This window comes from Mobula hypostoma, chromosome 4, assembly GCF_963921235.1.
Source record: "Mobula hypostoma chromosome 4, sMobHyp1.1, whole genome shotgun sequence".
NCBI classification, from domain to species: domain Eukaryota; kingdom Metazoa; phylum Chordata; class Chondrichthyes; order Myliobatiformes; family Myliobatidae; genus Mobula; species Mobula hypostoma.
In genome coordinates this window covers 11,274,935-11,301,368 of record NC_086100.1, presented here as the reverse complement: position 1 = coordinate 11,301,368, position 26,434 = coordinate 11,274,935, and the positions used below count along the sequence as shown (strand labels likewise).

At 41.1% G+C, this 26,434-nt stretch overlaps 1 protein-coding gene across 1 annotated transcript in view; it reads right to left on the bottom strand.

The window, feature by feature from the left end:
* Positions 1-26,434, bottom strand: part of prkci (protein kinase C, iota) — a 129,433-nt gene that overhangs the window by 27,555 nt on the left and 75,444 nt on the right. The window contains exons 9-13 of the mRNA XM_063045310.1: positions 15,832-15,890; positions 13,763-13,939; positions 10,088-10,185; positions 4,514-4,600; positions 2,717-2,852 (exon numbers count right to left, since the gene is read on the bottom strand). Of these exons, the coding sequence (XP_062901380.1) occupies positions 2,717-2,852; positions 4,514-4,600; positions 10,088-10,185; positions 13,763-13,939; positions 15,832-15,890 (557 nt within the window). The remainder of the gene's footprint in view (positions 1-2,716; positions 2,853-4,513; positions 4,601-10,087; positions 10,186-13,762; positions 13,940-15,831; positions 15,891-26,434) is intronic.

Here is a 26,434-nt window from a genome sequence, read left to right as displayed (position 1 = left end):
CAGGGAGTGGGGCTAAGGAGGAAAAAAAAAGATCAGCCATGATGGGATGGCAGAGCAGACTCAATGGGCCAAATGGCCTAATTCTGCTCATATTTCCTATGATCTTAAACTCCACTGTGCAGCATTAACATATCTTCCCAATTGGATATTTGTCCCCCTCCAGTTCACATGCAAATCATCCCTTCTGTGCAGATCCCACCTTCCCTGGAAGAGAGCCCAATGATCCAAAAATCTTATGCCCTCCCTCTTCACCAACTCCTTAGTGACATATTAAACTGTATAATCTTCCTAATGCTGGCATCACTAGCACATGGTATGGGTAACAGTCCTGAGATCACAATCCTGGAGGTCCTGCCCCTTAACTTAGCACCTAACTCCCTATGCAGAACTTTGTCACTCGTCCTACCTATGTCATTGGTATCTCTATAGACCACGATTTAAGGCAGAGGCTGATAAATTGTTGATTGGTCAGGGCATGAAGAGTTACAGGAAGAAAGCAGGAGATTGGGTCTGAGAGGAAAATTGGATCAGCCATGATGAAATGACAGAGCAGACGCAATGAGCCAATTGGCCTAATTCTGCTCCTATATCTCACGGTCTAAGCCTGACTGCTCTCTACATCCAAGTCTTTCTGCCACTTGGATGATTTCACACATGATATATTTTCAGATACAAATGATCTAAAAGCTTCTGGAGATAAAGTTCCCAGATACCCACAATTAATGCTGTGAAATTGATTCTTTGAGCATACAAATCTCCCAACTTTTAACAGATGAGCTATCTGATGTTCTAAGTGATAGAATCAATCTTATCTATAAGCTTCCTTGAACTAAATAACTTAGCCAATGTTGTCCGGTTTGAAACAAGTCAATCAACATAACCCATTTGTCTTGCGCTGCATCTTGAGCAGTCAGCCCAGGTGCTGTTGGCCAGCGTGCTTTGTTTTATAGACTGTACTGTTGGTTTACAAAGTCGTTCTTTGACCTCAGACTGATTATTGTCTGCTATTTATATGAAAGAAACTGAAGACTGATTCCCATTTACAACGAGAAGCTGACCAAAGAATATTGGTTGGAAGTTTAATTTACTTAAAAACAACTCTGATCTCTCCAAGGGTCAGCTAACATGTTAGAAAGCTGAGCTTGGCAAAAAGACCCCATGACTCTGGACAGTGAAGACGCATCATAAGACACATTTAGTTTTAGAGGAATTATGTCTTATGCTTACCTATACCAAAAACAGCAGCCTCTGCAGGTAGCTATTATAAAAGTGATGAGAAATTAGCCAAAATACAGGAGAAAATATGAAGACACAGCCCTGAGCTTGCTTCAGTCTCAGCTCAAAAGAAAAGCCATCAAATTTGCTGGATGACATGGCCTAGGCTTGCTTTGGTAATCAAACAGTAACATTCATTGCAAACATAAATGTTATCTTAACTGAAACTCCTGTGGGTCACCTTTACCTTTCAATGTATACTTTAAAAATCTTCCAATTCTCTTAAGGAACTTCTAATGTCAAATATCTTTTTGACATTGTCAACCTTTGACGTCAAGTTAATGGCACAATTCACAGTGATTATTAATGACCAATAGAGTCATCTCTTGTTACGCTAATAACACGATTTTTCTGTAAATCTAACTGCAGCTGACTAAAGTCTAGGGCGCAGGCCCCTAGGCTGAGATATGGTACAGTGCTGCTGTCACGCTGTTCCAATAAACCAGGTTTGATTCTGATTTTGAATGCCTTCTTTAGAGAATTGCTTAGACTCTGAGATCAGTTTCCTCGTGGACAATCTGATTTTTGTCCACATTCCAAAAAAACTGTGTAGGTGAATTAACTATGGTAAAATTGCCCCTAGTGTAGATGGGAGAATCCACAGGCGTGTGGAAGTGAGTTGATGTACACATGTGAGAGAATGGTTACAAGGGAATAAGTGGGGTAATGGAATAGTTGAGAGAGTTCTGACAGCCAGTATAAATTTTATGGCTCAAATGGCCTCCTGAATTGAGAATCTAAATCTGCAGACCATTTTGAGGGAAAAATCAAAATTTCAGTGAGCTAGAAAGAGCTTGCACTATTTATGCGTGCCCAACATAATGAGACAGTGTGATGGTGAATTCATTGTGATTAAATAGCAATTTGTTATTTCTGATCTTAAACCACTGGGAACATGCTTAAACATCTGAACAGTACTGAGACCGTAATGTACCTTCCAATTTGAAACTATCATGGTTATCGCTTTGGTGGCTGGGGTGGGGGTGGGGATGCAGACTCAAATCCTGATTGCAATGAAGACGATGTAAACATACTTACACCACTTGCATCAACTTGATTTATTCACTTATTGAGCCTTTCTATAAGCCATCATTTAGGTCACAGATTCCCACAGAATCACAATTAATGACCTCATTACAGAAAGGAAGGAAATGGAAAGGCTAAATGATTAACCAAATTAAAGTCCCAGTCATTTCCCCAAGAACTGTGCCATTCACAAACTAGCAACATCACTGTAAATCAGGTGGCTTTACATCATGGTGAAAAGCTGAAACCTCTCTGCATGAAGAATTCCTCATTGGATCTCATTTACTTTTTTCTAGGTTTATACTGCAAAATAATTTGTTGATCATCTATATAAATAATAAAGAGAGTCACACCTAGTTTGATTGCCACTGATGAATACAAGTCTGCTGATACTGTTAGGATGATGCGATCTTACCTTACACATTCCATAGTCTGTGAGTTTTATGTGTCCTTCAGAATCCAGCAGGACATTGTCAAGTTTCAAATCTCTGTAAATTATCCCATGTTCATGAAGGTAGTTTAACGCCAGACTGATCTCTGAAGAGTAAAATCTGCCATAAATGAGAAAAAAGGCTCATCTTTTCCAGACAGGAAAAACATAGAAGAAGTGACAACATACAGCTACAGGTCAGTTTCAGTTTTCCATCTCAAATTTTCTAAACCAGTCAAAAAAAAAACTCTGCAGTAGATTCAATCTTTTCCCTGGAGACTCATGTTGAAATTAATAAATGGCTATACTTTGTCTTTCATATTCTTTCTTTATCCTAAAAACACTGAGGGGCTCAGGTGACTGGGAAGCGAAGGACCAGGGAGACGTGAAAGGGCACAAAGGGAAAGAGGGGCAGAGGGGGTCAAATTTTACAGTGAGAGGGATTCACAATGCTTTTCACCCACTGCAGTGACTAGCGGGGTACCTGAAGGCTTGGTGTTGGGACCGCAGCTATTTACAATATACATTAATGATTTAGATGAAGGGATTAAAAGTAACATTAGAAAATTTGCAGATGACACAAAACTGGATGGCAGTGTGAAATGTGAGGAGGATGTTATGAGAATGCAGGGTAACTTGGACAGGTTGGGTGAGTGGGCAGATGCAGTTTATTGTGGATAAATGTGAGGTTATCCATCTTAGCGGCAAGAACAGGAAGGCAGATTACTATCTGAATGGTGTCAAGTTAGGAAAAGGGGAAGTACAACAAGATCTAGGTGTCTTTGCTCATCATCACTGAAAGTAAGCATACAGGTACATCAGGCAGTGAAGAAAGCTGATGGCATGTTGGCCTTCATAACAAGGGGAGTTGAGTATAGGAGCAAAGAGGTCCTTCTGTTGTTGTACAGGGCCCTGGTGAGACCACACCTGGAGTATTATGTGCAGTTTTGGTCTCCAAATTTGAGGAAGGATATTCTTGCTATTGAGGGAGTGCAGCATAGGTTCACAACGTTAATTCCTGGGATGGCAGGATTGTCATTTGTTGAAAGATTCGAGCAACTGGGCTTGTATACACTGGAATTTAGAAGGATGAGAGGGGATCTGATGGAAACATATAAGATTATTAAGGGATTGGACACGCTAGAGGCAGGAAACATGTCCCCGTTGTTAGGGAGTCCAGAACCAGAGGCCACAGTTTAAGAACAAGGGGTAGGCCATTTAGAACGGAGTTGAGGAAAAACTTTTTCACCCAGAGAGTTGTGGATCTGTGGAATGCTTTGACTCAGAAGGCAATGGAGGCAAATTCTCTGGATGCTTTCAAGAAAGAGTTAGATAGAGCTCTTAAAGATAGTGGAGTCAAGGAATACGGGGAGAAGGCAGGAACGGGGCACTGATTGTGGATGATCAGCCATGATCACAGTGAATGGCAGTGCTGGCTCGAAGGGCCGAATGGCCTACTCTTACACCTATTGTCTATTGCCTCCTCAACCACACTGTCCACAAAACAGCCAGCTTGCTATCAATATAGTAAATCCAGGGATGGGGCAGCCCTTTGTCAACGAAATAAAGATGCCCAGAATTATCAATAAACCAAATCAAAAGTCAGAAACAAGATTCAACATGATCTAATGATGCTTCAAGCAATATATTTACTTCATCTAGTTACATATATTGAATAATCATTTTCAAATTCCAAGACATCTGATACCATTGAGTTTGCTGCCTGCATATTTTCAAACAATGTAACAGGAAGAAATAATTTGGCCTAATTGATCTACTTACCTGGCATGCTCTTCTGGAAGCTTTCGTTGCCTCTGCATATGAAACATCAGATCTCCACCGTTCACATATTCTATGACAAAAAACAGCCTGGAAGCAAATCATTTAAATTAGCTGTTGAACTAGTACCAATTGCTGAATTTGAAAGATAAATAACCATCAGCCATTTATTTTTATGAATATGTTGCTCTGTTCACCCAGAAAAAGAAAGAATGCAGCAGTTGACCTCCAGTCCCTTCGTGCACTTCCGGCCCTCAGGTTTATTATCACTGATGTGTCGTATTCTGTTAAATCTGTGGAGTAGTTGGCACCTAACATCTAAACAATCCCAAATGAAGTTTGGGACCTGGAATAATTGGGCACTCTTGGACACCCTAATGGCAGAAGGGCGTATGCCACAAACAACTTGCCCACTGTGATGACCATCACCCACTACACCATCTGGGTTAAAGCTTGCAGATGGTTAACAGGATCGATCGGTCACCAAAAAAAGCTGCAAATATGGCATGGAAGCTCATCATTCTCAAACACTTGGGCTTTCAGAGGAAGAAATCTACCTTAATATTCAAGTACCACTGGGACCTGAGGAGTGCCAGATTAGTGAAAATGCCGAATTACAGAAGGATCGCATTAAGCATAATCAGTGCCAGATTATCGAAGGAACTGAATTACAGGCAGTCAGATTAGTGAAGGTCGACTGTTTTCACAGTAACAGCAATTTTGAAAGTTCAATTAAAATACAAAGCATAGACCCCTTGTTAGACATTGGAAATTCAGCACAAACAAATCATTTGCCTGTGCTGTTTGTACTCAAGATAATTAAAGCCGGCGAAGCAAATCTGAGATAGGAAGTCTGCACTTCTCCCCTATACTCCCAACGTAAGTCCACATGCAAAGCAGATGTCCCAGAGGGAGTGCTTACTTGGAGTGGAAAGTCTGCACTGCAGCCTACAGTTCATAGATCTATCCCACGGAAATCTAGGACAAGACTATGAGCTTAGAGTTTTAAACTAGGCCTTTTAGCACTAACATTAGGAAATATTTTCAAGTGGAAGCTGGGATCCCTTTGACAATTGATGCTAATCAATTGATATCTGCCACAAATCTGATTTTTAATCTCCAACTGCTGAACTGGCTAGAGACGCTAAATTGGCTACACTTCTCATCCTGTTTCTTCTTTCATTAAAGCATTCTGTCCAATGTATTATTAGTTTTTTTTGTGCACAGCAGTAATAGAATCAAAGGAAGAATTGTAGATATGGCATAAATCCACTCTGATCGGCAATGCTTATGCAGTGTTGCTAGAAAGTTTGTGAACCCTGTAGAATTTTCTCTATTTCTGCATAAATATAACCTAAAATATGATCAGACCTTCACGCAAGTTCTAAAACTAAATGAGAACCCAATTAAATAAATATCTCTAAAAACATTATACTTGTTTATTTATTTATTGAAAAAAATGATCCAATATTACATGCATTTGTTGGAAAAAGTATGTGAACCTTTGCTTTCAGTAACTGTGTGACTCCCTTGTATAGCAATAACTTCAACCAAACGATTCCGGTAACCATTGATTAGTCTTGCACATCGGCTTGGAGGAATTTTAGGCTATTCCTCCTTACAAGACTACTTCAACTCAGGGATATTGGTGGGCTTCCTTGCATGAACCGCTTGCTTCAGGTCCTTCTACATTTCTATAGAATTAAAGTCAGGACTTTGACTCAGCCATTCCAAAACATAAATTTTCTTCTTTTTAAGCCGTTCGGTCATTGAGTTACTTTTGTCTTTTGGATCTCTGTCTTGTTGCATTACCCAACTTTTATTAAGCCTCAAAAGTGATGGACTGCTTCCCTAACATTCTCCTGTAAAATATCTTGATACAATTTTGAATTCATTGTTCCCTTAACGATTGCAAGCTGTCCAGGCCCTGGGGCAGTAAAGCAGCCCCAAACCATAATGCTCCTCCCAACATGCTTCACAGATGGGATGAGGTTTTGGTGTTAGTGCGCAGTGCCCTTGTTCTTCCAAACATAGCAATATACTCTTCTGTCAAAAAGTTCAAGTTTTGTCTCATCTGTCCATAGAACACTGTCCCAGAAACATTGTAGAACATCCAGGTAGCCTTTTGCAAACTTCAGATGTGCAGCAATGTTTTTATTTGAAGAGCAGTGGTTTCCTCCGCAGTGCCCTTCTATGAGCATCATTGTTGTTAAGTATTTTTCTTATAATGGACACATGAACAGAGACTTTTAGCAAGTTCCAGAAATTTCTGCAGATCTTTGGCTGTTATCCTTGGGTTCTTTTTCACCTCCTTCAGCATTGCATGTGGTGTGATCTTTGCAGGATGCCCACTCTTAGCAAGAGTAGCAACAGTACTAAATTTCCTCCATTTGTAGACAATTTATCTTACTGTGGAATGATAAATATTCATGTCTTTAGAAATGCTTTTGTAGCCTTTTACAGCTTCATGCATCTCTACAATTCTTCTTCTAAGGTCCTCTGAAAGTTGTTTAGATCAAGGTATGGTGCACATAAAACAGATCTGTCTTGAGAAGAGCAGGCTGTGTCAGTAACCTGATTTTGTGTGTCTTTTTTTTATAAGGCAGGGCACCTCTACAATCCATCTCATTGACTGGAACACATGACTTCAAATAGCTTTTGTAGAAGGCATTACCCCAGAGGTTCACATACTTTTTCCAACAAGTAAATATAATATTAGATTATTTTTCTCAATAAATAAATGAAGTATAATTTTTTTGGTGCTATTTATTTAATTGGGGTCTCTTTATCTAGTTTTAGGACATGTGAAGATCTGATCATATTTTATGTCATACTTATACAGAAATTTCTACAGAGAAAATTCTACAGCTTTCACAAACTTTCTGGGACCACTGTAAAACAACAGTTCTGGGCCACCCAATACATACAATTGAGTTCAAACATTCTGATTTCGATATTCCCCTTAAAAATTTGGTGATTGAATTGTTCAAGTAATATATCCTATGTAATCTTCATGAGCAAATAGTTTTGTGATTTGCTAACGGAAACATTTTGAAATAAAGATGAATACAAATTTATACTTAGGTTACCATTACACAGCCAGATAGAATATTTCATTCAAAGTGCAATGAAGCCAGGGAATTGGTTATTGAGGAAGCTGGCTGTTTTAACTATATTGATATTACAGAAATAGAATGGAGAAGCTTCAATTTTGGTTAGCCATTCCTCAAAATCAAAAACTGTTGCTAAACTATGAAGATAAAATCACAAATAGAGAAAAAGGCTTCCTGAAACATAGATGTAAAAGGTGGAGCAACACACACAAAATGCTGGAGTAACTCAGCAGGTCAAGCACCATCTACAGGAATGAATAGTCGACATTTCAGGCTGAGACTCTTCATTAGGACTGGAAAGGAAGGGGGGAAGATGCCAGAATAAGATGGGTGGTGGTGGTGGTGGGGGTGGGGGGGGGGAAGAACAAAGACAAGTTAGAATGTGATAGGCGAAACCAGGTTGGGGCAAGGGGTTGGGATGAAGCAGGGAGGTGATAGCTGGAAAAGGGAAAGTCTAGAAAAGAAGGATTCTGATAGGAGAGGAGAGTGGACCATGGGAGTTAGGGAAGGAGGAAGAACAGAAGGGGAGGTAATAGCCAGAGAGGGATAAGAGGGACAAGGCCAGAATGGTGGATAGAATGGTTGGGGGGGGGGGGGTGGAAATAAAAGATATATATATCTGAAGTTGGACAGATCAATGTTTCTGCTATCACGTTGGAGTCTATCCAGACAGAATATGAGGTGCTGTCCTCCATCCCAAGAATGGCCTCATCATGGCAAAAGAGAAGGCCATGCCCCGACATGACGGAACGGGAATAGGGATAGGAATTAGAATGGTTGCCCACCAAGAAACTTGCAATTTCTGTCTCCATCTCTGGAGACAAACTATCTACCGATATTTTTGAAAAACATGGTTATCTTGACTATACCTCTTCCCACCCTGTCTCCTTTCCCTCTTTCTCAGTTCCTTAATCTCCATTCCATCTGTTCCCAGGATGAGGCTTTCTTTTCCAGAACATCAGAGATGTCCTCTTTCTTTAAAGGATGGGGTTTCTCTTCCTCCACAATTGATGCTGCTTCACCTGCTTCTCCTCCATTTCTCAGACAATCGCATTCATCCCATCTTCCTGCTACTCAACAGGGATAGTGTTCCTATTTGTCCTCACCTACCATCCCAAGAGCCACAACATCCAACTTCTGCAATCTTCACTGAGACCCTAGCACCAAATGCATCTTTACCTCCCTCCCCACTCTTTGCTTCCTGTAGGAACCAACCTCTCCATGATTCCCTTGTCCATTCATCCCTCCCCACGAAACTCCCTCCTGGCATGTATCCTTGTAACTGACAGAAATTCTCCACCTGCCATTCACCTCCTCGCATTCAGGGCCTCAAACAGTCCTTCCAGATGAGACAATATTTCACCTGCAAATCTGCTGGAGACATCGAATGTATCCAGTACTCTGGATGCAGCCCCCTCTTCATTGATGAAACACAACATAACTTGGGGGATCGCTTTGTCAAATGCCTCCACTCCATCCGCAAAAAGTGTAATTTCCCAGTGGCCAACCATTTTAATACCTATTCCGATTCTTATTCTGAGATGTCTGTCCATGATTACCTCTTCTACCATGATGAAGCCATTCTTAGGTAAGAGGAACAAAACCTCATATTCTAGCTGGGTAGCCGCCAAACTTGGCATAAGCAACGATTTCTTCAACTTTTGATAATTTATTTGCACCCACCTTCCCCATTTCCTCTTCCCTATTCCCCATAAGGGCCTCTTACTTCTTTCTCCTCGCCTGTCAATAACCTTCCACTTCTGCCCTTCTTCCTTTCCTTTTTCCCATGGTCCCCCCTCCTATCAGATTCTTTCTTCTCCAATCCTTTGTGTTTTCCACCTATCACTTACTTACTTCATTTCGCCTCTCCTCCACCCACCTGACCTCACCTATCACTTTTTAGCTTGTCCGCCTCCTCCTTCCCCACCTTCTTGTTCTGGCATCTTCCCCCTTTCTTTCTAGTCCAGATGAAGAGTCTCAGCCCGAAATGTTTGCCCTTTATTCCTTTCCATAGATTATGCCTGACCTGCTGAGTTCCTCTAGTATTTTGTTTTTTTATTTATTTAGAGATACTACACAGAATAGGACCTACTGGCCTTTTGAGCCACACTGCCCACCAATCCCAGATAACCCAGATTTAACCCTAATCTAACGACAAGACAATTTACGATGACCAATTAACCTACCCGGCATCCCTTTAGACTGTGTGAGGGAACCAGAGGATCCAGAGAAAACCCATGCCTTCCACAGGTAGGACATACAGAGACTCCTTACAGAGAATGCCAGGATTGAGTTCTGAACTCTGACACCCGAGCATTACACTAACTGTTACTCTACTATGGCGTGTTGCTCTGGATTTCCAGCATCTGCACTACCTTTGTGTTTATCTAAAAGGTAGTTGTGACTTCACTTTATATATTCAGACTACAGCAATGCCAGCACAACATTTAGAATGGTATCCCACCTGCTCTCAGTCTGGAAGCAGGAATGCAGTCCTACCAGAAAAGGGTGATTTGATGCCTGCTCAAACACATGCTTTTCTGTCTGCACCCAATCTATATCCTGCAAAAATAAACCAAACAATTTGTATTTCACTTGCAACCAAGAATAAATTGTCAGAAAAGTAGTTTTTCAAATATCTCAGCCCAAAACAATATTAATGGGGCTCAATGACACAAATTAAATTTTAGACTGATAATAAAGTGCATGAACCTATTAAAAGGTAGACCACATCAAATTACAAATCAAACACAAAATAAAACACATAAGGTGTAAATCAAAAGCTACTGAATACAAATCTTAAAAATGCCAGAATTAATATCAACAAAAATATTTATGTACTTTAACATTTCTGCATAGGAATTAAAACATTGGATAGAATTTAACAGCAATGTGATAACAAGAAACAAAGATCACAATGAATGCAAGAATTAAGAAACACAGCAGTCATAAAAAGGTGGAAGGTGTAATCCCACGGCTGACATTTCCTTCATGTTCTTTTATGTAACATCATGAAATCTACTCCAAGTGGCAGGAACTCCAACACTCACTCTCGACACTAACCAAAGTAAAGCTGTTTGCTTGACTGGTTCCCATCCCTCACCAGCACAGTGTGGCTGAGTGCATACTACCTAGAAAATGCAGTGCAAGTTTATGCCCTCTTTATTCTGACTGCCATTCCCAAAAACACCAGGAACAGGAAGGGCAATAACTACATGGAAACATAGCCATCTCTGGGTTATGCCCCAAGCACACATCACCCTGACTAGCAAATATATCACTCTTTGTTCATTTCTTGTTGGACCCCCTCCTCCTTCTCTACGTCCTATGCTCCACTCTCCTCTGTCAGATTCCTTCTTCTTCATCCCCTTACTTGTTCTAACTCTTACCTCCCAGCTTCTCACCAAACCCACTCCCCCGCCCACCTTCCCCCTTATCTGGTCTCACCAATCACTTGCCTGCTTGTACCCCTTCCCCTCCTCCAGCTTCTCATTCTGGATTCTCCCCTCTTCCTTTCCAGTCCTGATGAAGGGTCTCAGCCCAAAATGTCGACTGCTTATTCCCCTCTGTAGATGCTGCCTAACCTGTTGAGTTCCTCCAGCATTTTGTGTGTGTGTGTGTGTGTGTGTGTGTGTGTGTTGCCATGGCAATCCAGGATCTACAGATCTCGCGTTTACTATTTGCTCATTGCTGCTGGGTGCAAAATATGCATCTATCTTTCAACACTAGGGTAGAAGGAATGCAGCAGTTCAAAGCATGGCCCACTACAGTGGAGGTGGATTTTTAAAAAAAATATTCATTATACGATGTGTTAGTTGCAGAACATGGCCCACTACAGGTGGGCATTGGACTGCAACTCACATATCTCCCAAAATGAATAAAGTTTAAAAAATTCACCTCCACTGTAAACACCAGACAGAAGATGATTATGTGCTCTAGATTATGGATGGGAGTAAGAGGGTCATACCCATGGATGCTATTTACATAATAGAAAAAATGTATGAAATTTCCATCAAGTGCAGCAAAATAAACATTTTTTGCATTTGCTTGAAACCTATTACATCTCTTGAATGAGACCTATCAAGTTTGCAATCAATTGTTTAAAAAAAATCAAACTAGATCTTTCACTATCCTCAGCTCTGCATGCTTTCCCTTACTTCACCACAATGCATCAAACCAGAGATGATTCAGTACCCACAAGCGCTTCACAGAATCTGGTGATCAGCAGATGAAGCCTTAACTTGAATTTTCCATTTCATTTGCTCCTGCCATATTAAAAAGCATTTGCACATTGCCAAACTGATTGGGAATTTGGGAAGGAAATTAAATAAAGACATTAAATTAAGATTCAAGATTCAAAGATTCAAAAAACTTTATTGTCATTCTAACCATACATCAGCTCTGCAGGGCAGAATGAGACAGCGTTTCTCAGGCGCAGTGCAATCATAACATAACAAACGCAACACTAAATAATAAACATAACAATAAATAGTAAAACACAACAGCCACATGTCAGTTAAAATCAGTTATAAGTGTCCAGTGCAAGTTAAAAGTGTCCAAAGCAGAGTCAGGTGGAGCAGCTATTTAGCAGTCTGACTGCCTGTGGGAGGAAGTTGTTTAGTAGCCTTGTGGTTTTAGTTTTGATACTCCTGTAACGTTTGCCTGATGGCAGAAGAACAAACAGTTCATGGAGAGGGTGTGAGGGGTCTTTAATGATGGACCGTGTCTTCTGGAGGCATCGACTCTGAAAGAGGTCTTGGACAGAAGAAGACCTCATGCTAACCATGCAGTTGCTCTTTCTCTATCAAATTGGTACCCAAAAGAGGTGACCCATATAACCACGAACACCCTATTCTCAGTGACCAATACAAATTTTAACCGTATAGCTCCCTGAAACTGGCAACACAGGTTGACAGGGTGGTTAAGAAGGCATATGGCATGCTCACCTTCATTAGTCGAGGCACTGAGTTCTAAAGTCAGGAAGTTAAAGTGTGTTATAGCTTTATAAAACTCCAGTTAGGCCACATCTGAAGCAACACATACAGTTCTGGTCACCCCATTACATGAAAGATGTCAAGCTCTGGAGAGGGTGCAGAAGAGGTCTACCAGGATGTTGCCTGGATGAGAGGGCAAACACTATAATGAGAGATCAGACAAATTTGGGTTATTTTCTCCTGGAGCAGAAGAGGTTGAGGGGAAATCTGAAAGAGGTTTATAAGATTATGAGAGGCATAAGGAGAGTAAACGGACAACATCTTTTCCTTAGGGTTGGAATGTCTCATATCCAAGGCAATGCACTGAAGGCAAGAGAGGGCTAAGTTCGAAAGAGATGTGAGGTGCAGGTTTTTTTAAACATAGTCTAGTGGGTGCTTGGAATGCACAGTCTGAGGTGGTGGTGGAGGCAGATGTGTTACAGACCTTTAAGAGACTTTTAGATAGACACTTGAATGTGAGGAAAGAGGTGGGATATGAACATTGTGTAGGCAGAAAGGATTAGTTTAGTTGGCTATTTGATTACTAATTTAATTGGTTCGGCACAACAATGTGGACCAAAGGACCGGTTCTATGTTCTATGTATGGGAAAGGGACTTCTTTCTTTTGCAAATGCAAAAATTTGAAGTGTCTCTTGAACATCATTCCAATACCCAGTGAAGTTGGCCTACTTAGTATTCACTTTCACACTATACCATGGAAGCTCAACTATTGTGCTCTGTGTCAGTATTTTAACAGCTTGGAGGCTGGTAGGAAAACTGAATAATTTACAAAGAGTGAAAAGAACAGAACCCATGCAGATAGTAACACTTTTCAGTACAAGTTATTTGAATGGGAGTTTTCTCATGGCCAAAATGCTGTCTAGAAACGCAGCATGTTTCTCAGCTTTAAAGAGATACACTGGGCATATCGCCACTATGTCCTTGGTAATTTTGATCCTTGGCATTTTTGCAAGGCGATTCCAAGACATGCACAAAACCTCCTTTCTTTGCATAAGTGACATTGGCAAGCTAGTGAGCTTCAGATTTATTCCACAAGAAACTTATAAAAATTTACTGTAGTGTGGGAAAAGTTCAAGTCTTAACACCCAAGTTATGAAATGTTATCAATTCTCAAATTGACTGCAGCGTGACCCAGTATTTCTTACCTCATCATCGTTAACTAGCTCCTTTTTCACAACTTTCATTGCATAAATGCGCTCCGTCTTTTTCAGTCGGACAAGAAGAACTTTGGCATAGCTGCCTCTCCCAATCACACGGATTAAATCGAAGTCAGCAACACCCAAACTGGAGGGAGCTTTCCCACTTTCCCTGCTGCTCATGGCCTGTCGTTGGGGGCGGGGGGGGGGGGGACAGCAGACACAAGGTTAACACGCTCTTAAAAGCAGCAAGAATATTCATTTGAACAAGGCTCCACATGCAAGGAAATAGTGGCAGGGGAGGGGGTCAGAAGGTGAATTTGGTGGTCTCTTACAGCAAAACTCATCTAAATTTCCAACATGTATTCTGAGTACTGGCAGCCTCGGCCAGTGTAATTCTAAGTCCCAATCTTCTTCCTAACCAACAAAAACACACAGCTTTTTAATCTTAATCTCACTATTCCTTGGCTACTTAGTTGACCCAGCATGACTATGGTGGTGAATCTACAAGTGATATGTGTATCTGGAGATATCAACATGTTGTAAACATGATCCAAACTTTAGCTCATACTTTTCTACTAAACAGAAATAATCCTTTGCAAATTTTAAAAAAACAGCTAAATTTATGCAGTGTCATTAACAACCTTGTCAAACCTTTTGAAGCACAATATAATCTTTACATGAAAACTTAACAAAACTCTTGATTTCATTTAATTATCAAAATGAAATTCCTTGTCCATTATATGCCCTGAGACACTGAGTTACTGAAGGACCCTCTTTGAAAACACTTAATTGATGTACCTTGGTACAATTTACAGTAAAAAACGACCATTATATATTAAAGTTGTTGCTACATATGTCTTTATTTACTTATCACCAGAACAGAGAAACCAACCAAACATTTTTTCTTAATGATTTTTGTCTGATTTATTTCTGCATTAATGACATTGTCAGATAATAGCAAGGTAAGGATACTGACTTTTTCCAGAATCAGAATCAGGTTTATAATCACTGGCATATGTCACAAAATTAGTTGTTTTACAGCAGCAGTACAGGATTCCCTCATATAGGGCTGACAGAGTTTACAACTCCCTTTACAATTAACAAGTTCATCTCAGAAGCACAGCACACAGAGTTCACTGGCCTAATTATCTTACAAATATTCATGTTTTCTATTCCTTTCAATGTAAAAGAACTATAAAGCTCCACTGGCCCCAAACCCAAGTCCAATGCTAAATTAAGGGAGTAAGCCACATATCAGTGTCCACCATTCAATGTAATAATGGAGTCATCCTGCACCAGAGAATTTCAGAAGCTAACATAACCCAAAGAGAAACTTCTGCTAAGAATTCGAAACAGCTAACCCCTTTAACTCTGAATATTCCACTAATTTCAGTTTGGAAGTTATTATTGGATATACTTTCATTATCTTATGGGGCAACCATTCCAGATCAAACCAGCCCATAAGATCATTATTTCCACCACTCCCACAACTCTGAGGTTCTTTAACCCATCTTAAATAGGCATTCTCTGGTTACATTTATGAGGGAAACCTGGCATTTCTCTTTACAGGGGTTTAGACATAATATGATGGAGGTTTTACTGGAATAGATAGGAAGAACCTATTCTCAGAAGCAGGAAGGTAAGAAGCCTGAAGTGAATGGCAAAACAAAAGATACAATGTAAACAACTAAGGTATTTTACATAGGGTTAACGTGCTCCAGAATGTGTCTATCTAGTGATAGATACAGATTCAGGATTTGTTTTCCAAAAGGGAACTGTTAAATACATGATTTTAAAAAATTGTAGAGACTTGGGTAATCGAAGATGGGAGTAGCTGGATAGCTCTAGTTGACAGCAGATACCAGCACAAGCCAATTGGCATCTCTCTGGTCAATCTCTTTCTAATTTCTATCAAAAACCTCACTTCCAAAACTCTGCCAGAATTAGATCTCCAATGCAGACATTTAGCCACTAGAAAGTGAAAATTATGTCTCGATATGATAGCAGCATTCAACATGATTACATGATTTTAAAAACACAAGATGCTAACAAGCAATTAAAGCACTGGTCTATACCTCTTTCTCCTCGCCAACATGATCCAGGTTTTCTTGGCTGGAGGATTTGTATGGAATAACTGTACATAATGTGAAATGAGAAATATTATTAATGAAGATTTTTTTAAAAACTTAATTATATACTGGAAAAACATTTTTATCCATTATCTGCAACTATAAAATAGCTAAATAATTTGAGATGTGTTCATGGATGAATTACACTGAGAAGTAATTCAATGCATTACTCCACTGAAACCACCACTAACTAGTCTGGGACCACAGCACATCACAGAATCACTTTTGTTTTTTCATCTTGCTCAAGCTTTCAGGTCTTCTTCCATCAGTTTCTTAAAATTAAAACAACCTCCTTTAAAAAATAATTTTTTGAACTACACTCCTAAACTGAGGAAGTCAATACTTAAAACTATAAGGGACTCAGCTGACACTTTTAAATGCCCCAGCTCAAAACCTATTTACTAACCTTGCTTTTAACTAACAACTTCTGGTCTCTTATTTTCATGTTTGCACTTTATCATTGTAAAGCACTTTGAACTGCAGCGTTTGTATGAAAACTGGTCTATAAATAAGGAATTATTATTATTCACAGCAATAGCTTACAGGACTACCCTCCACTTGCTAAACAAGCACCCTATTGGAATGCAACACAGCATGGTATGTGATAACTCTGATCTTGACAAGAAACTGCAGAGAGTTGTGGACACAGCTCAGCACATCATGGTAGCCAGACTACCCTCCATGGATTTTGCCCATACTTCGCGGTGCCTCAGTACAGCAGCCAACATAAACAAAGACCTACTCACCCCAAACATCCCCTTGTCCCTCCCTGGTTGGGCAAAATATACAGAAGTTGCAAAGGACATGATACAAGGCTCAAGGACAGCTTCTGCCCACTGTTATACAGTACAGTAAGATGGACTTGACTTTAAAATCCATCTTAAGGTTTTGCACATTGTGCACCTACACTGTACTTTCACTACAACCAACACTTCATTCTGCACTGTTATTGTTTTATCTTATATTACTTCAACATAGTGTCATAATGAATTGATTGGTACGAACAGTATGGAAGCTTTTCACTGTATCCCATTACTTGTGACAATAACAAACATTTTGGAGATGGTGATCATAATTCTATCTCCTTTACAATAGCACTGGAGAGAGATAGGAACAGACAAGTTAGAAAAACATTTAATTGGAGTAAGGGGAATTATGAGGCTATCAGGCAGGAAATTGGAAGTTTAAATTGGGAACAGATGTTCTCAGGGAAGAGTATGGAAGAAATGTGGCAAATGTTCAGGGAATATTTGTGTGGAGTTCTGCATAGGTACGTTCCAGTGAGACAGGGAAGTTATGGTAGGGTACAGGAACTGTGGCTGTAATAAATCTAGTCAAGAAGAAAAGCTTACAAAAGGTTCAGAGAGCTAGGTAATGTTAGAGATCTAGACGATTATAAGGCTAATAGGAAAGAGCTTAAGAAGGAAATTAGGAGAGCCAGAAGGGGCCATGAGAAGGCCTTGGCGGGCAGGATTAAGGAAAACCCCAAGGCATTCTACAAGTATGTGAAGAGCAAGAGGAAAATAAGTGAATGAATAGGACCTATCAAGTGTGACAGTGGGAAAATATGTATGGAACCAGAGGAAATAGCAGAGGTACTTAATGAATACTTTATTTCAGTATTCACTATGGAAAAGGATCTTGGTGATTGTAGTGATAACTTGCAGCAGACTGAAAAGCTTGAGCATTTAGATATTAAAAAAGAGGATGTGCTGGAGCATTTGGAAAGCATCAAGTTGAATAAGTCGCCAGGACCGGATGAGATGTACCCCAGGCTACAGTAGGAGGCGAGGGAGGAGATTGCTGAGCCTCTGGTGATAATCTTTGCATCATCAATGAGGACGGGAGAGATTCCAGAGGATTGGAGGGTTGTGGATGTTGTTCCTTTATTCAGGAAAGGGAGTAGAGATAGCCCAGGAAATTATAGACCAGTGAGTCTTACCTCAGCGGTTGGTAAGTTGATGGAGAAGATCCTGAGAAGCAGGACTTATGCAGACTTGGAGAGGTATAATATGATTAGGAATAGTCAGCATGGCTTTATCAAGGGCAGGTCGTGCCTTATTGAATTTTTTGAGGATGTGACTAAACACATTGATGAAGGAAGAGCAGTGGACGTAGTGTATATGGATTCCAGCAAGGCATTTAATAAGGTACCCCATGCAAGGCTTATTGAGAAAGTAAGGAGGCATGGGATCCAAAGGGACATTGCTTTGTGGATCCAGAACTGGCTTGCCCACAGAAGGCAAAGAGTGGTTGTAGACGGGTCATATTCTGCATGGAGGTTGGTCACCAGTGGAGTGCCTCAGGGATCTGTTCTGGGACCCTTATTCTTTGTGATTTTTATAAATGACCTGGATGAGGAAGTGGAGGGATGGGCTAGTAAGTTTGCTGATGACACAAAGGTTGGAGGTGTTCTGGATAGTGTGGACGGCTGTCAGAGGTTACAGCGGGACATTGATAGGATGGAAAACTGGGCTGAGAAGTGGCATATGGTGTTCAACCCAGATGAAGTGTGAAGTGGTTCATTTTGGTAGGTCAAATATGACAGCGGAATATAGTATTAATGGTAAGACTCTTGGCAGTGTGGAGGATCAAAGGGATCTTGGGGTCCAAGTCCATAGGCCACTCAAAGCAGCTGCGCAGGTTGACTCTGTGGTTAAGAAGGCATACGGTGTATTGGCCTTCTTCAATCATGGAATTGAATTTAGGAGCCAAGAGGTAATGTTGCAGCTATATAGGACCCTGGTCAAACCCCACTTGGAGTACTGTGCTGAGTTCTGGTCGCCTCACCACAGGAAGGATGTGGAAGTCATAGAAAGGGTGCAGAGGAGATTTACAAGGATGTTGCCTGGATCGGGGAGCATGCCTTATGAGAATAGATTGAGTAAACTCGGCCTTTTCTCCTTGGAGCGACAGAAGATGAGAAGTGACCTGATAGAGGTGTATAAGATGATGAGAGGCATTGATCGTGTGGATAGTCAGAGGCTTTTTCCCAGGGCTGAAATGGTTGCCACAAGAGGACACAGGTTTAAGGTGCTGGGCAGTAGGTACAGAGGAGATGTCAGGGGTAAGTTTTTTACTCAGAGTGTGGTGAGTGCGTGGAATGGGCTGCCGGCAACGGTGGTGGAAACGGATACCATAGGGCCTTTTAAGAGACTTTTGAATAGGTACATGGAGCTTAGAAAAATAGAGGGCTATAGGTAAGCCTAGTAATTTCTAAGGTAGGGACATGTTCAGCACAACTTTGTGGGCTGAAGGCCAGTATTGTGCTGTAGGTCTTCTACGCTTCTAACAAACCACTTATTTTAATTTAGAATTGGTGACGAGGTTCAACAGATTGATCCAGTCTGACATGAAATCTCATCTTATGAAATAGCAATATGCGTTATTAAAATCATACTGAACAATTACCCCATGCAAAAATTAAATGTGAAAAACTGCCCAGAAAGAACACAACAGCGCCTATGTGAGAATTGGTGGACTGTGCTTTAGGAATCTACATTTCTGGATTTTAGTGATTATATGAAAAACTGTAATGATTCAATGAGATTTAATCAATTTAAACTCAGTTTATGAGCTACTTGCAGTAAAACTGTGCCTTTGAATATATTTAGCAATTACAACAGTCAGTGAACACCAAGACGTGAGAAGGCCTTGGTGAGTAGTAGGACTGAGGAAAACCCCAATTATACACATATGTGAAGAATAGGAGCATGACTAGAGTGAGAGTAGAACTGCTCAGGAATAAAGTGGGAAACATTTGTCTGGAGGTGGGAGGAGGTAGGGGAGGTCCTTAATAAATACTTTGCTCAGTGCTCATCAAGGAGAAGGATTTTGATGAATATGATGTCGGTGTAGAATGGGCTACTATGTTGAGTTTAAGAAAGAGGCAGTAATAAAGCTTCTGAAAAACATTACAATAGATAAGTATCCAGGACCTGACAGGATATACCCCAGGTTACTAAAAGAAGTGTACCAGAGGACTGGAGGATGGTAAATGTACTGCTGTTCAAGAAAGGTGATAGGGATAATCTTGGGCAAACTAATGAAGAGGTTTCTTAGTGCCAGGATTTACAAGCATTTGGAGAAGCATGATTTTGTTAAGGATAGTCAGCATGGCTTTGTGAGGGGATGGCCACGCCTCAAGAGACTGATTGAGAATTTGTTTTGGCATCTCCTCAAATAAATAAAGCAGTTTTGGGGTGTATATCAATTTTAGTAAGACATCTGGCAAGGTTCCCCATGGTAGACTCATCCAGAAATTCATGAGGTCCACAGGGAAACTTGGCTGAAGGGATTCAGAATTAGTTTGCCCATAGAAGGCATGGGGTGGTAGCAGATAAAATGTATTCTGCCTGGGGGTTAGTGACTCATGGTGTGCCACAAGGATCTGTTCTGTGGTCCTTTGTCTGTGAATTTTTATAAATGACTTGGATGAGAAAGTAAAACAAAGATTGGTGGTGTTATGGAGAGTGTAGGTTATAATGGGATACAAATGCAAGCTGGGTAGAGAAGTGTCAAGTGGAGTTCAGTCCAGAAAAGCATGAAATGATAAAACTTTGGAAGATTGAACTTGAAGGAAAAGTACAATGTTAATGGCAAGATTTTTTTAGCCAAGTGGAGGAACAGAGGGATTTTGGGGTCCAAGCACATAGATCCTTCAAAATTGCTGCTCCAGTTGGCAGGGTGGTTAAGAAGACAGTTGTCTTGATTGGTCAGCGGATTGAGTTCAAGAGCTTCAACGTAATGCTGCAGCTCTAAAAAACACTAATTTTACAACACGGTATCTTGTTCAGTTCTGGTCACCTCATTATAGGAACAACGTTGAAACTTTACAAGAAGCAGAGATTTACCAGGATGTTGCATGGATTAGAAAATATGTCTTATGAGGAAAGGTTGAGTGGGCTAAGGCTTTTCTCTTTAGAACAAAGGAATATAAGAGGCAACTTTATAGATTAAGATTAAGATGAGTATTGATAGAGTGGATGGCCAGCATCTTTTTCCCAGGGTGACACTGGCCAATACTAGAGGGTATCTGTTTAAGGTGAATGGACAAAAGCTTGTGGGAGATGACTTGTTTTTTTTTTAAAACAGAGTGGTAGGTACCTGGAATGCACTGCCAGTGGTTGTAGAGGTTGATACACTAGGAACATTTAAGAGATTCTTAGATGGGCACATGGATATCAGAAAACTGGAGAGTTATGGGGTATGTAGGACAAAAGGGTTAGATTGATCATGGAGGAGGCCGAAGAATACACACCGTGCTGCACTGTTCTATGCTCTATTTCATATTTGAGGCATCTGCAAAGTTTTTGATTTTTAATGATCCACTGCCCTATAAGTCAAAAAACCTTTTCACATCAGCCCTAAATATCTGATCCTGTCATTGGAGGCTGAAATTCGCAAATGATGGCAGCCTAAGGGAAACTGCCTACCTTAGGGGAAAGCAGGGCATTGAAATGAATGACCAGTTATGATCACAATGAATGTTAAAGTAGGTCCAAACAACCAAGTGGCCTACTGCTCGTACTTCCTATGTTTTTGATGATTTGGCAGAGCAAAACCTGTAGTAATGATACAAACGTGGGTTCTGACATAGGTTCATGAGATTTCAGAGGCTTTTCAAAGGGATACAGGTAAGTTCAGTAAATGGGCAAGAATGTGGCATATGGAACAAAATATGGAAAAATGCAAGAACATATAATTTGGAGAAAACTTAAAAGGCCGAGCATCCTTAAAATGGTAATGGACTTGGCGTGAAGTGAGATTTTACATACAATCTTACAAATGTATGGCAAGCAATCAGGAGTAGAGGGTGGAGCTTAGTTATGATGGCGTTAAATGGCGACTCCTTTGCTTGCATCTTCAGAAACAGCTCTATTTCCATCTTTAATATCTCCATTTTTCCCTTTCAGGGTTCTTTTGAAGATGCTGACCTGGAGTTAAACGCTGACTTCGGTTCTTTGCAGGAATGGAACCCATTCTTGGGGTTTCACGACTGGCCTTTATTCAACATGCCAATGATGAGGCTTAAGAGCTTAGCTCACCTTCAGAGGCCCAGGATCTTGTGGCTCTGGAGACAGGTGGATCGAAGGTTGGTGTCCTGGCAGGAAATCGGTGTGTTGTGGGAGTCGGAAGATCTCTGGCTGTGTGTCCAGAGACCCGAGATCTTTGGGCACAGAGCTCAGAAAAGGTGACGAACTTTTAACATCGTAAACCAGTGAGTTGTTTGTTAGGTCTTCCATCTCACTGTGAAACAGAGACACCTTTCTCCTTTGTTAAGGAGAGAGGGAGAGAGAGCCTGTGGTATGTTGAATACCGGGTGAACGAGTAGTCTTTGGGGTACTGCAAGTTTGTCTTTGCTGTTGCTTTGCTGCACGCTGGAGTGCTCGGTCGTGGGTGCCGATGCTTTATTTTTGCTGGTGGGGGAGGGGGATCGTTGCTTTGCGGCTGCTGCTTACGCGCGGGAGGGAGGGGAGCTGGGGGGGGACTTTGGGGTTCTAACATTTAACTGTCATTCAATCTTTGAGGGCACTCCTCTGTTTTCATGGATGGTTGCAATGAAAAACCATTTCAGGATGTATATTGTATACATATCTCTGACATTAAATGTACCTTTGAAACAAATGGTACATTAACCTTTACTGCAAGAGCATTTGAGTAAAAGAGTGAAGAATTTCAGACACCTAGAAGAACATCTGCCAAAAATAGGAAAAAATAATACATGAAATTGAACTTCATCAGATTGACTCTCCATATTTTGGAGAGGAGACCAGTACCACCATCCAGGCCAATTTGCTCTTCTCACTACTATCATCAGGCAGGAAGCAAGTCCCACACCACTATTTCAGAAACATTTATTACCCTTCAGCATCAGACTCCTGAACTGGATAACTCCAATCACCACTAATATGAATGGAAATGGGGTTTACACAACCTACCAACACACTTTCAAGGACTCTTTAACAACTTATGTCTCAGTATTATTTTATATTTTCATAATTTATCTTCTTTTGCACATTCATTGTTTGTTAGTCTTTGTCTGTTTATAAGGTGAAAGATCAAGAGCCATGATTTTATTACAAGGCAGATCAGGCACAAGAGGATGAATGGCCCGCTTTGGCTTCTTAGAAAACAGAACAGTACAAGAATAGGCCCTGCAGCCCACAACATTGTGCCAAATTAATTAAACCAGATACAGCTAATCTAATCCCTCTTGCCCACACACTGACCATATCCATCCCTTCTCTGCCTATTCATGGGTCAATTATTCCTATGCTTTCTACCTCTAGGCTTGTACTCACTGAATTTTAGAAGAATACGGGAGGATCTCATTGAAATTTATTGAACATTGAAAGGCCCAGACAGAGTGAACGTGGAGAGGATGCTGTCCAAGTTGCATGCCATCTTGGACAATGTCTCCCATCCACTACATAATGTACTGGTTGGGCACAGGAGTACATTCAGCCAGAGACTCATTCCATCCAGATGCAACACAGAGCATCATAGGAAGTTATTCCTGCCTGTGGCCATCAAACTTTACAACTCCTCCCTTGGAGGGTCAGACACCCTGAACCAATGGGTTGGTCCTGGACTTATTTCCTGGCATAATTTACATATTACTATTTAATTATTTATGGTGCAACTGTAACGAAAACCAATTTCCCCTGGGATCAATAAAGTATGACTATGACTATGATATTTCCTATAGTGGGGGAGTCTAGGACCAGAGAGGGTACAGCCTCAGAATAGAAGGACATCCCTTTAGAACAGATACAAGCAGAAATTTCTTCAGCCAGGGAGTGTGGTGAATTTGTGGAATTCATTGCTAAAGATGGCTGTGAAGGCCATGTCACTCGGCATATTTAAAGCAGAGATTGATAGGTTCTACAATAGTAATGATATCAAAGGTTACAGACAGAAGGCAAGAGAGTGGTGGGAGTGTGGAATGAGCTGCCAGACGAGGTGGTAAATGCGGGCTCACTTTTAACATTTAAGAAAAACTTGGACAGGTACATGGATGAGAGGTGCGTGGAGGGATATGGCCCAGGTGCAGGTCAGTGGGACAGGCAGAAAAATGATTCGGCACAGCCAAGAAGGCCAAAAGGCCTGTTTCTGTGCTATAATGTTCTATGGTTCTAATGGGGTTGAGAGGGATAAAAAATCAGCCATAATGGAATGGTGGAGCAGACACAATGGAACAAAAGGCCTAATTCTGCTTCTATGTCTTATGGTCCTATACTGGATAATCAAAACTGTACCCATATTAAAAAAATTAAAATTAAATCTGCAAACCATATTTCCTAACCAAATACCTGCTCTGTTACTTTTACCACTCCATTGTCTCACAGGAACAAAGGAAGCGTTCACTTCAATTCCACTACTCATATAACCTATCCTTGTCAAGGTTGAATGTACACATAAAAGCTTATTATCTTCTATTACATGCACTATTTGGCTCACTCCAAGAAATCTAATACGCAGCTTGTAAGCAATTTCAAATATAAAGGCTTTGTTTCTCATTCAACCAGTTTCTTAAGTGGTCAGTTAGTGAATTGAGAATACCAGCACATTGGTCTACCAAGCTACTATAATCAGGAATATTACTGTAATATTGAATAAACTATTTTGTTAAAATTCAGAGCAGCATTTAAGCAGATCAAAGCTGTGCTCATCCAAAGGCAATTTATCTACGTGCAGCCCAAATCTTTATTTAAAATATCATATTACATTTGGTAACATATCCTACCCAACAAAATCATAAAGTCATAGTGAGAGAGTGCTAAGCACTGAAGTATGCCCTTTGGCCTATCTGGTCTGTGCCGAACTGTTATTCTAATCTCACTGACCTGAAACCTGGACCATAGCCCTCCATACCCCTCCCATCCATATACCTAACTAGATTTCTCTGAAAAGTTGCAATCGAATCCACATTTACCACTCCCACTGGCAGCTCATTCCACACTCTCACCACCTTCTGTGAAGAAGTTCTCGTTTAGATTCCCCTTAAAATGTCACCTTTCATATGACCCGATTTTAGTCTCATCTAACTTCAATATATGCATTTACCCTATCTATACTTCTTAATTTCTACGCCTGTATAAGATCTCCCCTTATTCTCCTACGATCCAGGGAATAAATTCCTGACGAAGGGTTTCGGCCCGAAACATTGACTGTACTTCTTCCTATAGATGCTGCCTGGCCTGCTGCGTTCCACCAGCATTTTTTGTGTGTAACCTAATAAAGTCCTAACTAAAGCTCTAGATAGACCACATCTAGAGTATCAGATACAGTTCTGGTCACACCATTATAGGAAAGGTGTCAAGACTTTGGAGAGGGTGCAACAGAGGTTTACCAGGATGTTGCCTGGATTGGCGGGTACGTGCTACAATGAGAGGTGTTACGAGAATACACATAAAATTAAGATGTTTGCTGGCCTGGGCTAGCATCAGTGGCATCAGCAGTTGGTCTGCCACCTGCCCTCAGGGGAAGGAGAGATAAGGAACAATGGAGCAGCGTCTGGAGATGTGTAATGAAGGGATGTGGGAGGAAGAGCTGTCTGGAGCGGCTCCCCCCTTTGAGCCCTGAACTGTTTGAAGTGATGGACAGGCGATACCCCAGCAGGGGGATAAAAAGGGACAGGTTCGCTAAGACAGAGACACGCCACCCGAGGTAACGAGACCCTGGAAGCGGTGCGCCTCTCACGAGTGGTGAGAAGAACCGGACAACGCACAGGGTGGAAAGGTACGATCAGCGGGAACCCGGTGTGTGTCCGCCCTTGCCTGGGTGCCGGGTTCACTGCAGAGGATCGACCGCATCCGGAGGAGGGGTCACAGTCGGTGACCTCAGGTGACATCACCAAGGACCCGCCCAAAAAGCTGTTTGTGAGCCATCTCGCTGGTCTGTGAGCCATCCTGCTGGTCTGTGAGTGAAGCCGTTCTGAATGATGAGTTGTTCCTATTCTATCTCTCTCTTCCCCCACGTTGTCCACCGCCATGGCAACGATTACTGCGAACTGAACTACTAAACTGGACTGAACTTTGAGTCATTTTGAAATTGGTCATTTACCCCTAGACAACGATAGAGCTTGATTGATGCTGTTATCTTAATTCTGTGCACATGTGTGGTTATCATTGTTGAATTGTTGCATTTATTATCCTTTCGATTACTGTGTTGCTTGTTTCTTTAATAAAACTTTCTTAGTTCTAGAACTCCAGACTCCAACTGAGTGATCCATTTCTGCTGGTTTGGCAACCCAGTTACGGGGTACGTAACAGAGGTTAGACATACTTGAAGCAACACTCACAACACGCTGGAGGAACTCAGCAGGTCAGGCAGCATCCGTGGAAACAACTAGTGAACGTTTCAGGCCAGAACCCTTCGTCAGGACCCTGCAACCTGGCCAAGGGTTCCAGCCTGAAATGTTGACTGATCGTTTCCATGGACGCTGCCCGACCTGCTGAGTTCCTCCAGCTTGTTGTGAGTGTTGCTTTGACCCCAGCATCTGCAGAGTATTTTGTGGTTAAACATACTTGAGTTGCTTTATCTC